Genomic DNA, 13,156 nt, shown 5'->3' with positions numbered 1-13,156 from the left:
TAGGCTAACGGTGTGGCTGTTCCCTAAGCCTAATGCATGCAGAGAAGAGGTGAGAGGAGTGAAAGGGTATCTGCTTGTCTAACTCCAGGGTAGATGGCAAATAAGCTAATTTCCCAAAAAGTTGGCGTGTTCCTTTAAGACACCTACGGTAGCTACAAATATAACAATTTATATAATGCAATCAGTTAATGAAAGGTTTATGTACAAATATTAGTAAAGCACCATACATGCTACTATTATCATTGGCTTCAATTCATGTAGGTTTAGAAGAACTGCACCAGATGGAGTGCTATTCATCAATCCAGTTTTTGGTGCGACTTGCAGAGTGCTGGATATATACAACTCTTTTTTACAGTCACTGCATACAATGAAGCTGAATGGCATTGGATTTGTGGTGCTCCAAGCTTGCCAATATATTTGCTTAAATGTATACATCTCTTTACTTTGACATGGTTTCTTTTATCAAATCTTTTTATTTAATTTTTCAAACATGAAACAAAACATATAACATAACACAATAATAATACATAAGACATCCCAAGACATTAACTTAACACAACCATGACTAGACAATAAATGACAGACCGTACAGTTAACATCCCAAGCGCCCTCCATCACCACCCACCGCAGCCACGATCCCCAACCCTCGAGGGCCCCGAGTCCGGCACCCCAGCAAGTCAAAGCATCATGCCTCTTTAACACGACTCGCCGAGGCCCCGAACCAAGGGCCCCCAACCCCACCCCGAGACCCTCACTTTGACATGGTTTCAAAGTTATCCTTTTGCATCCTTAGCATACACAGTGAGTTATTCATGTAATGACAATGGGAACTTACATTGTAAAAGTTGAGGCCAACATGTGTAATCAAACTCTTGAACCACTCCACTGATGACGGATGTAAAGTAAGCTTTATTGGATGGAAAATAAACAATACACTTATCAGGGTGATACTGTGCCTCAAAACAACCCTAGGACATAGATGACTTTACTTATTACACAGATGTGTAACCGTGAGTTAGTGGCATCACTGGTCAGAGCATATAAAAACACAGATGTACAATTTGTTTTATTAAAAGAAATTATTTTATTCCAATGAAATTATTTTATTCCAATGAAATCCCATAAACACGAGACTAAAAGTATAAAAGGCCCATTAGCAGCCCCAAGAGGTCATGCTGCTCCTTACACCCAACAAGATCAAACTGGTTTGTAATATAAAAGGTTTGAACGAGCAGGTTTAAGACATTGGCTTTTGAGGGGGTGAGTGCCAAACGGCTGAGCTAGTGCGTTTGTAGTAGCGCGGCTTCTTCTTAAAGAAGATGGCCTCCAGTTTCGGCGGTTCTACTTCCCCATAAAATGAGTCTAAATCGATGGGGTGGTAGTACTGCCTCATCAAAACCTGCTTCAGAGCCAGACCTAGGAGAAAAAGAAACAAACATTTTGAGTCACATTTAAAACATAGTGCCAGAATATGAACAACATCTGAGCCTTTTACAGTAAATTAGATCTTCAATCACAAGATTGAACACTCGACTAGATAAGGTGCTATAGATGACTTTTTTTTTTTTTTAATTATAAATACTCTAAAGGTGCTATAGATAACATTTATGTACAGTGCAGTTTTTGTCTGGCTGTCACAGAAGTCTGGAGAAAAAAAGTATACAAAAGAATGTATACCTGTCCAGCTCATTAGAATGCAACCGTGTGAAAATGGTGGCCGATATGCGGAAGCGCTTTGCGACCGATCAAAATGAGATTAGATGAATGTATCGTCATCGTATATAGTACAGCTGGTGGTGCACCTGCGGCAGCGCAGTACTGTATAGACTATGCGCGTAATGAATGAACGCAGTATAGGCTTATATTATTCTAATGACTTGTTAGGAGAGCAGCAAAGACACTGCGCTGCCCGCCCCGTAGACCGTAGTACATTCCACCATGCAGTCTGCTCATGGTACGCCCGACTCTGGCGGCCTTAATACGTGTACTGTACTTACTGTACGTAGCGAAGAGCATATATATAGTATCTACTAAATCCTAATGAAACAAGTAATTAGAATAATATAAGCCTACTGTTCAATCATTCATTAGACACGTAGGCTATACTGTGTGCATGTGTGTGGCGCACACAACAAGACTTATGGAATATTAATGCAGTCCATTTCCACACGATTAGCTTTAGTTCTTATTTATTCATCCACTGTCATTTCAGTGTTGGTGTAGTAGGGTACATAGTGTATTTCAATATCAGTTTAATTGATTAATGATATATTCAAAGGAATGCAGGTTTATAGCTATATCAAATAAAGGTCTGTCCCATTGTATACCAATCAATGGGATATATTGCATGTTGACCTGCATTCTTTCAAATGTATAATTAATCATTAAAACAGATAACAAATAATATTTTCAATCATTTCACAATAATTGCATAATTGTGTTTGAATATCTGAGTAATTAAAGTAATTATACATTTGTCCAAAATAGCTGGTTCAGATATGGTTAATCCAGCTGCCCTGTGATCAGATGAATCCATATTATTTATTTTTCCGACATCAAATGCGTAATTTCTTATCGTACAAATATAGTCATATTTATCAAGTAATTAATTCCAAGGAGGCCTGTATGGTTGACATGAAGGAATCACTATGATTCCTCCCAAATAAAGCCATTAAGAACACAGTCTGTCAAGTTAATACAATTTTCAATCAATCATAAGTGTGCTCCTCAGCCACGGCCAAATCCGATGTCAGGAAAATGTGGGGAATCTCGCTACCAGCCCTAATATGTCTTAAATCGCCAGAAATTTGCCTGAGAGCAAATTTATTGTCGTAAATCCGTTCAGGAATGAGACCCATTGACCAGACATGAAAAGCTCATTCAGCACCTTCTTGAGATCAAGTGTACAAAAAACTCTAAGCAAATGAATAAAGGGCAGATGACAGTAGTGAATTTTGTAATCGGGACACATGCATTTTGAATTATGAATAGAGAATATCAGGCCTATGGGCGGCTGGGTGGCGCAGCGGACATTGCGCTTGTCACCAACGCAAGAGACACCGGGTTCAAATCCGGCTCTGCGTTTTGGGCCGGCCGTCATACTAACTCAATTGGCAGAGTTAGAGGGTGGAAGTCGATGGGTGGTAATCTGGACGTGACAGCGACTCCTACAGGTCGGTTGGGGACGCCTGCACAGCAGAGACCGGAAATGGCGGGGGTAGTGTGAGCCTCCCACACGTTACACCTCGCCAATGAGAGTCCGCGCTGGCAGGTGAAAAGATGTGACAGGCTGCCTCCTCATGTACCGGAGGGGACACGTGAACGTAGAATACACATTTACAGATTTATTTTTTTAATATGGTCCATTTGCATGTTCTTGGTATCTGATTCTAGGGACATCTATGGATCTCAGGGAATGTATTCCCAGTGTCAGAAATACTGTGTCTGTTACTAGGCTTGAGTAAATTGTAATGAACCAAATGAGAATATCAATACATTTTTTTTTATCTTTGACTGAATAACACCATGCTCAAATTGACCAGACCTGAAAAATCTAAGCAAATTAATAGATGGAAGATGATTAAACAGAAGATTTTGTAGATACAGTACTGAATTCTGCCATCCGGACACATGCAATTTGAAATATGATTATAGAATATAGAATATCAGGCATAAAATAGTTATGCGATTAATTAATTACAAATCCTGTAATTAATTAGATGCATTTTTTTAATCGCCTGACAGCACTAGTTTAAATCATTTGCAATTTGAGTGACAATTGGTCAAAAGGGTCTCAATAATTGATATAAGACTATAAAAACCAATTATAAAAAGAAAAAAATATAGGGCGGCTAGGTGGTGCAGTGGGCAAGGCACTCACCACCAATGCTGGAGATGCTGGGTTCGAGCCCAGCTCTCCACATTGTTTTCAGTTTGGCTGGTCGTCCGTACTAATACAATTGGCAGTATTAGGGGGAGGGAAAACTGAGGGGTGGGGATCGGACGTTGTGGACAGCGACTCCTACAGGTCGGTTGGTGCGCCTGCGCAGTAGAATCAAGAAGCGATGGGGGCGGCGCCCCTCCAAAGCGCAGACCCCTGATGCTGAAAGATCGCGCCGCGCAGGTGAAAAGATGCGACGGCTGCTACCTCGAGTATCGGAGGGGACTCGTGCCATGTATGGCTTCGTCCACATTGCAGCCGGCTTGTGGGAGGCAAGAAACAGCGTTCGAGACAGGGGAGGGTTGAATTGGACGATACGAAATTGGGGATGGGAGAAAAATAGAAAATGGTAGGAAAAAGTAGATAATTTTTTTTTTAAATAAACAATTCGAATTGAATTATTCACAGCAATAACAAGATTCATCAGAATTGATGCAGCATACCCTCAGCCCACGCCGGGATGGGTTTCCTTGGTTCAGACTCATCATCAGTAGAGTCATCACTGTTCTGGTCCATCCCATATGTTTCAGGATTGGGATCAATAACCACCGGTTTCTTCTGCTGTGGTGTGAGGTCATATGACTGCGGTGATGGCTGCTGGGGAGGTCAGAACATTACGTTAAAAAACGATTCAAAACATGTCGAGGAGAAACAGCATTCGTTAGTTTATATCCATCTACACATTAATGGATTGAATAAATAAACATTGTCCGACATCTTCATCAGGTTATATTCAGTTGCACAATACCTCAATATCAATGGTGACATTTAGGCCGGCTTTCTTGCTTACAGGTGTCTTCATTAACGTGTTCTGAGAAAAAAGCAGAGTGTTGATGAGTCTTCGCTCCTTTCTGACCAGAAATAATACCGGCTGAACAGCAGTTTGTTAATGAACATGAGGGGATTCTTGAGGAGAACCCCTTGATCTGTTGACATGAATATACAACGAATATAAAATCCCTGTCCGTTTCAACTAGCCCTTAATGACACATCTGCCTGCTCACCTCCGTGTTTAAAACGTTCTTGGCAGCAGTGGCGGCAGTAGCAGCCTCCCTTTGTTTAGCAGCTCTCTCCTCTTCCAATCTCTGCTGTGCCTGTCTAGCAGCTCTCTCCTCTTCCAGTCTCTGCTGCTTCTGTTTAGCAGCTCTCTCCTCTTCCAGTCTCTGCTGCTCCTGTTTAGCAGCTCTCTCCTCTTCCAGTCTCTGCTGCTCCTCCTGGTACAACAAACCATGTTTATTCATTATATCAGTAATTAAAAACAAGCATAGCATTAACATTATAGCTCACATAGGAAGTCATAGAATCTATATAAAACAAGTGTTACAGAGTGACAGCAATTGCCTGTGAAGTAGTTTGGTTCAGGCAGACTTGGGGCAATTGCAGTCACTTCATACAGTAATTATGGGAAAAACTACAATGCTCACATTCATTACACAATACATTTTTAGGATTCTAGTATCCATTTGTTGGACAGAGTTGACTTTAGGTTCCAACTTAAAAATAAACCAACAAAGCTTACATACATTTTCTATCCGACGGATCAATGTAGCTATGTAGTTATTTAGCGCATCCGGCAAACACTGTTGTTGGTCTAGACCAGGGGTAGGCAACCCTATGCAGGCACGTGGGGGCATTATCTTTTTTTTAAACTTAAATATTTTTATTAAACATTTATAGACAAACAACACGACATATACAATAACCTCAACAACACTATTAAACAGACATAAATAATAAAGAAAAAATTTAATACCCAAAAGACGAAAAATAAAAAATACTGACTTAAGCAAATAAAACATAAAACAGTTGTCATACCTTAAACCAAAATAAAATTAGAAAACATTAAGTGTGTGACATGGGTTCAGAGACCCTCTTTGAACCTCTTTCCTCCTTTACCCTTCGCCCTCTTGTGGTGTATTTGGTTCTTCCTCTGTGATGTCGTTTTCGTTCCCCTTGTAATCCTCCCACTTACCCCATCTTTCTCCAAATTTCTCTTCCTGTAACCTCAGCATGTGTGTTATCCTCTCCATATCCTGTATCTCTTCCACTATTCCTACCCATTGTGCTATTGTCGGTGGGTCTTCCTTGTACCACAGTCTCGTTATTGCTTTTCTGGCCGCTATCAACATTATCTTTATTAAATATTTGTCCCCCCCTTGTATTCCCTAGTGTGTCAGGTCTCCTAAGTAAAGCACCAGTCCTGTTTGTGGTAATCCGTATCCTAATATTCTGATCATTGCCTCCCCTATCTCCTCCCAATACCCCTTCAGCTTCTGACATCCCCAGAATATGCGTGTGTGATTTGCCCCCTCCTTCCCACACATCCTCCAGCATGCTCTTTGTGTTGGTGCATATTTTCCCTTCAGTTCTGGGGTTATAAAGAATCTGATTATGTTTTTCCATCCAAACTCTTTCCATATCCTCGATCCTGTTGTTGAATGTTGCACCTCGCATATGTTCCCCCATTCCTTCCCTGTTATTTCTATCTCTAGCTCTCTCTCCCATTTCTCCCTTATGTAATCGGTCGTGTGTCCCTTGCTGTTCATTATAGCCCGGTATATTGCTGATATTACTCTTCCTTGCCCCCCTTCGTATGCCCATACTATCATCTTTATTATTCCATTCTGTTCTTCGTCTTTGGCCCCCCTTATTTCTTTGTTGTAGTAGTCTCTAACCTGTAGATATCTGAAGTGGTCCCTGTTTTCTAGTCCAAATTTCTCCTTTAATTTTTGTAGCGTCTGCATTTCCCCCTTCTCTATCATTTTGCATATCGCTGTTGCTCCCCCCCTCTCCCACCTTCTGAATCCATGGTCTAACCTCCCTGGTTTGAATCTCTTGTCATGTGCTACCCATCTCAGAACCCCTGACTGCTTCTCCAATTTGTGTGTTTTTACTACTCTGTTCCATATGGTCAAGGTGCATTTGGTGATTGGATCTAATAGTCCCTCTTTTTCTTTAAATAGTTCCCCATCTCCCACCAGAGCTTGTACCTTGTATCCCTCCCCTTCTTTTTCAATGTCTTTCCATCTTGCCTCATATCTGTCGTTACACCAGTACGTCACTGCTCTCAGTTGTGCTGCATAGTAATAATCTTGTAGGCTGGGTACTGCCATCCCTCCCTCTTCCTTTGGTAGTTGTAGTGTTTTATATCTGACCCGTGGTCTTCTCCCCGCCCATATGAACCTCGATATCAGTCTGTCCCACTCCCTAAATTGATTCTGTGGTATTTGTATCGGTAGTGACTGGAATAGGTACAGTAACCTTGATAGTATGTTCATTTTAATGACCTCTATTCTTGAATTGAAGTCCAAGGGCATTACTGTCCATCTCTCTAAGTCTCTCTTGATGTTCCGATTTATCTGTGTATAGTTCGCCTCAAACAGTTTCTCCACCCCTCTCGTGATGTTCACCCCTAAGTATTTAATCTTGTCCATGTCCCATCTTATCCCGTACTGTTCTCTAATTTCCGTCGTTGGGGTATAGTTCCATGCTAAGGTCTGTGTCTTTGTCACGTTTAGTTTGTATCCTGAGTAGTGGCCATATTCCTTCAGTAGATCCATCAGTGCCGGGAAGCTCTTGCCTGGTTGCCTCATGTATACTATCACGTCGTCTGCAAATAGGCCTAGTTTATATTCCGTTCCCTTTATCCTTACTCCCTTAATGTCCTCGGTCTGTCTGATCAGTTGTGCCAGTGGTTCTATGAAAACGGCGAAGAGCGTCGGTGAGAGACAGCATCCCTGTCTGGTAGCCCTCTCTAATCTGATTCTATCCGTCAAGCTGCCATTCACCTTAACCCTCGCTGTCTGTTCTTGATATAGCGCCTTGATCATCTTCATCGCCCTCCCGTTCAGTCCGAACCTCATCAATGTTTTATATTAAAAATGTCCAGCTCACACTGTCGAATGCTTTTTCTGCATCTAGGCTAATCAGTACCGCGCTACCCCCTTGTTTTTGTATCTCCTCTACTATGTGTAATGTCTTTCTCACGTTGTCCTGTGTCTGTCTCCCTTTAATAAATCCAGTTTGATCTTCATCTATAATGTCTGGCATAAACGTCTCAACTCTCTTTGATATTATCGATGTATACATCTTGTAATCTGATTAGAGGCCTGAGGAAGCATTGAGAAGAAGTGTTCTGGGGATCGGTTCTGGGGACTGAAGGGACAAAGGGGGGGGCTGACGCAGTGGGCAAGATGGGCACCTCCCGTCGAAGATGGGGGGACACGTGGTGAGGTCGGGACCAGCGCCTCCCGTCCAGGCATGGGGACATGCTTCTACGGGGACTGGAGGTGTGGCGTGGTGGTTGCTGTATTGGCAAAATGTGACTTTTGGCGATACGGTGAAGAGACTATGGCGTGGGCATGGAAGAGGGGCTGAGCGATGGACACTAGGACTCAATGTTATGGAAGAGACAATGTAATTTTTTTTGGGGAGGGATGTTCTATGTTTAGTTCTGACGGTCAACTTCTCCTTTCCCTGATGAGTCGCGGTTTCCGGCCGGAACTGTGGCTCATTTGGTAAGCGGTGGAGGTTGGGGGGATTTGTCTGTCAGGTTAGGATTATAAATTGGGGTATTTTTTTGATGTTTTATTATTACTCTTGTTTTGAGCGGTTTTGTGTTTATTGTGAGAACGGTAGTCAGCCTTTGTTGGTCCGTTAGGGGTCCAGTGAATGAAGTAAGCGTTCTTGTTTAGTTAGACATTTAAAATGTATTAGGTTTCTTGTTTAGATTAGGCATTTAAACTTTTATTATATAAATATGGTTTAGGGAGGGGGTAGGCACCCCGAACCTCTAGACCATAACAGGCGGCAGTGGGCTCGCAAGAGTCTGGGAGCACGTTAAACACATATATATAGTGCTGGGGAGTGACTGAAGGCCCTCGTGCGTAACGAGGTATGAAATAACATACCACTGTGGTACCGTCTAGTCGGCCCAGGAAACGTCGCACGTAAGTTGGTGTGGGCACTGGGTGGTACGTGGGCGACAGTCCACACCTAGGAGCAGGGCGGTGCACCGTAGGGGGCACAGCTCCTGCCGTGAACAGGCAAGGCTGGCGAAAACTGTCAATATTTCCATGCCCGGAGCAAGCGGGGTGGGGACAAGACCGTCGGTTTCTAAACTGAGTGGCTGATAGGTACTACGGACAGTCATACGGACAGTCAGCCGCTTGGGGTCCTGACTTGATGACGGACTATGAGGTCGCTATCGACTGGGTCGCCAGCCGGTTGGGAGAGCGTTATGACCCTGTTTATAGTCACAGACACGCGGGATGTGGGACCGTGAGTGACTGGACAACAGTGGCATGAATGCACCTGGCTCAATGTACAGTCAGGCCACAGTAACCTTACTAACCGATACAGGGTTAGTAGGCGAGTTGTGCTTCTGTGATCAGCAGGTTTGAAAAGAACCACTGGGAAGCAGAAGGGTAAGGGGTGTCAATTCAGAGGAATCTGGATTGTCTCTCCTAAGGTTGGAAAGGGACCCAGCCTTAAACTGCACCTGAAGGTAAAATAAGGGGACTGCTTCCGTTCATGAGAGGAGACCTTACCGCCGGAAGTGGAGACCTGCATCTCTGTTGGGGGAGAGGGGCCGACGTCGGACAAGGCAGTCCTAAGAAAGGAGCTGGTTGTTGCGTCGTAGCGGACTGCCTAAACCTTACGGGGAGAGGTGCATCTAAGTAGGGGAAGGAGTGCATCCGAACGGGAGGAGGGTACTCTTAACTGGAAGGAGGTTAAAAGGTCAAAGCGTCTCGTTTAGTTAGACGTTCACATTTTCTTGGTTATATGATTTGGGTGGGACTAGGGATAGCCCCAAATGGGGGAATGTTGTGGAAAATGTGTATATGGAGTGAACTAGTTTAATATAGGTCAACTAGCAGTACTGAAAGACGGTCCGGCTGATGTTCTTAAAACAACTTTGAGATAGACAGATAGACATTTCAGTACATCACATCGTGTGCTTTTAATCTTGTACATCACATCTTGTCCTTTTAATCTTGTAACATCTCGTTCTCTCTTTCACACACACACACATCTCACTCAATCATACACACACACTCATTTTAATCTTGACTCTCTTTCACACACATCTCACTCAATCATACACACACACTCATTTTAATCTTGACTCTCTTTCACACGCACACATATACACACACACACATCTCACTCAATCGCATCTCTCTTCGATGTTAAATCTATGTTCTTCTTAATGTCTTTATCTCTCTTCGATGTTAAATCTACGTGTCATCTTAATGTACGTCATGTCATATCTGATATAATATGTCACGTCATCATATCTGTCATATGGGGGCAGGGCTGAGAAGGGGTTTATCTGACAAGCACAGGGGTTGAGGAGTTAGAGTGTTTTTGTTCAAGCCGTGGTGACCGTCTGCTCGATCCATAGCTCTGCTGTTAAAACTTTCTTTCATTAAACAAATTGCCTGTTGAAATTGGAAATATCGTCTCCTGCTGTGTTAACAACCATCAGCCACAACAATGTCTTGTAGAATTCCGATGGGAATCCGTCGCTCCCCGGAGACTTGTTGTTTTTAGCTCTACTAATTGCCTCTTCCAGTTCTCGTTCCGTAATTATATTTAATTCTTCATTCTGTTCTTTCCCTATCGATGGTAACTCTAGCTTCTCCAGATATGCTTCTATTTCCTCTTCTCCCGTTGCTTTTGGCTGTGTGTATAGTTTCTCATAGTATTCTCTAAATCAGGGGTTCCCAAACTTTTCAGGCCGGGGCCCAGAAAATAAGGCGTCAGAGAGCCGCGGCCCAATGCACATCGTCTGGCTTTTTTTTTTTTTGCCAGGCGACCGATTTTTTAAGCCAAATATCACTTCAATCCTATTAAGTTAGTTCAAGTTAGTTATTCATTTATATGTGCTATTTATGAGAGGGCTAACTTGTTGCAAAATAATAATGATAATAATAATAGCCTCATTAAAATACTGTTTTCAGCGTTTTATGTGCATAATCTGTTATTTAGTTTGAAATGTTCGTTGAAATAAGTAGATTTTTCGTTTTTGTTTATTTATTAAGTTAATATAAAACCATATAGTCACATTTTAGAATACAATAGAATAGAATTTTAGAATACAATTAGAAACACTGTCCTGGCCTGCTTCTAAGTTCAGTGGCCTGACAAAAATAATTTTTTTTTTTTTTTTTTTAAATCATCTCACGGCCCATCCGACTTTGGGAACCACTGCTCTAAATGTCCTCTCTATTTCAGCTGGGTCTCTCAATATTTCATTAGTCTTTATATCCCTTATTGTGTGTATCGTGTTCAACTTCTGTTGCGTCCTAATTCTCCTAGCCAACAGTATGGTCGCTTTTGGTCCCCCTTCATAGTACGTTTGTTTCATGAACCTCGCTTTCTTTTCTATTTCCGTCAATAATTCCCTATTTATCCTGGCCTTTACTTCTTGGATTTCTCCGAGCGTTTCCTGTTCTTTTGATATCTGGTGTTTCCCTTCTAGCTTCTTCAGCTTCCCTATCAGATTGTGATATGTCTCCGTTCTGGCCTTCTTCAGCATTGCTGTCTTCTCCATCAATTTCCCCCTTATCACCACCTTCAGTGTGTCCCATAGAATGTTCGGATCTACCGCCCGTTGTCATTTTCTTCCTTATACCTGGCTATCTACTCCTTGATCTGACTCACCACCCCCTTGTTATTTAATATTCCTACATTTAGTCTCCAGATCGTGTTCCTCAGTCTCCCTTCTAGATCTACTGTCAGATATATGGCACTGTGATCCGATATGTCCGCTACTCCTATTCTGCTCTCCCGTACCCTGTAACTGTCCCCCGTCGTCATCAAAAAGTAGTCTATTCTCGCATATGTCACGTGCGGGTGCGAGTAATGCGTGTATTCCCCGTCCATGGCGTGCATCCCCCTCCAAACATCTGTAATTCCCATTTCCGTCATCTGAATATTCATATATCTACTGATTGGTGCCCGTCCTTTTCTAGTACTCGTGGTGTCTAGGTCGTGATTCAGTACTACATTAAAATCTCCCGCGCATATCAATATCCCTTCTAGTTCCATCACTATCATATCAAAAAATTGTCTCATAAATCCCTCTCACTCTCTGGGGGTGCATAAACATTCACTAACGTAATCATTTGACCCTCCATTTTTCCCTTCACCAGAACAAACCTTCCCTCCTTGTCTCTTACTTCCTTGATGAATTCAAATTTGACTGTTTTTGATTAACGTGATTACTCCTCTCCTCAGGTTCCGTTTAAAGGAACTATAGTATGCATTTTCATATCCGAACCTCTTCAGTTTCTCATGATCCTGTGCTACCAAATGTGTCTCCTGCAGAAAAATCACTTCCATCTCACTTTTTTTACATTTCAACATCACTTTGCCCCTTTTTATCGCATTATTCATTCCATTAACGTTTAACGACATCATTTTTATACCTTTAACCATTGTCATCTTTCTTCTTCTTTCGTCTGTCAGTCCCCCCCATGTCACATTCATTCCCCCCTCCGGTTGTAGCCTCCGCTCTCTTCACCGAATACATATAATGATTAACATAAATAAAAAACATAAACTTTACATAAAGTGCTCCCAAGGCGTTCGGGGGGTCCCTGTGTCCCCCCCTGTCCCCTGCTGGTGGGTGGGGAGTAATTGCTCTCCTAGTGAGAGGCCTCCTCCTGACGGCCTGGGGGTTTGAAACCTTTACCCCCAACCGCTCGTCATATTTGTCCAGCTTTCTTACTGTTTTTATTGCTGTCGTGCTCCTGGTCAAAAGCGCTCCGTCCTTCATTCTGATCAAAGACCCCCATTTCCTAGGTCCCTCTCAATCGGCTCATATGTTCCAATGTCCCTCTTTCCTCCCAAACCCGTGTGGTGTCTTCTGTGTACCCCTTTTTATTTTATTTTCCTCCTCTCTATTTTCTATGTGATGTCCATTTATCCCCTTAATCCCTTCCAACTGTGTTACTCTCAGCGTGTGTCTATGTACTTGTTTCAATATGTTCTGTGTTCCGTCTATCATACCTAATTATATTTCCATTTATTTCCTCCGTCAGCCTGTGTATTATGTGTCCATGTATACGTTATGTTCGTTCCTATATCCTGCCTCTACCTGGGAATGTGTGTTTATGTATATGTTATTTCAGTTTCTATATTTTGTCTCTATTTGATAGTTTTTCAATCTCTTGTGCGTGTACTCATCCGTTCGTCTCCTCCCGCCTC

General features: G+C 42.5%; 1 protein-coding gene across 4 annotated transcripts in view; it reads right to left on the bottom strand.

Moving 5' to 3' along the window:
- Positions 1-724: 724 nt before the first annotated feature.
- incenp (inner centromere protein) overlaps positions 725-13,156 on the bottom strand; it is a 67,165-nt gene continuing 54,733 nt past the window's right edge. For 3 of the 4 annotated variants that reach the window (XM_084334541.1, XM_084334540.1, XM_084334543.1), the window contains 4 exons: positions 4,945-5,154; positions 4,689-4,751; positions 4,384-4,537; positions 725-1,416 (listed from right to left, as the gene is read on the bottom strand). In XM_084334541.1, coding sequence (XP_084190667.1) covers positions 1,238-1,416; positions 4,384-4,537; positions 4,689-4,751; positions 4,945-5,154 — 606 coding nt within the window. In that variant the 3' untranslated portion in view covers positions 725-1,237. The remainder of the gene's footprint in view (positions 1,417-4,383; positions 4,538-4,688; positions 4,752-4,944; positions 5,155-13,156) is intronic. The other variant, XM_084334542.1, reaches the window with a different exon arrangement.

The sequence above is a fragment of the Notolepis coatsorum genome, assembly GCF_963971535.1.
Source record: "Notolepis coatsorum genome assembly, chromosome: 18".
Taxonomy (NCBI): Eukaryota; Metazoa; Chordata; class Actinopteri; order Aulopiformes; family Paralepididae; genus Notolepis; species Notolepis coatsorum.
Note: the sequence above shows the minus strand (reverse complement) of the source record. Positions and strands in the feature narration are given on the sequence as shown.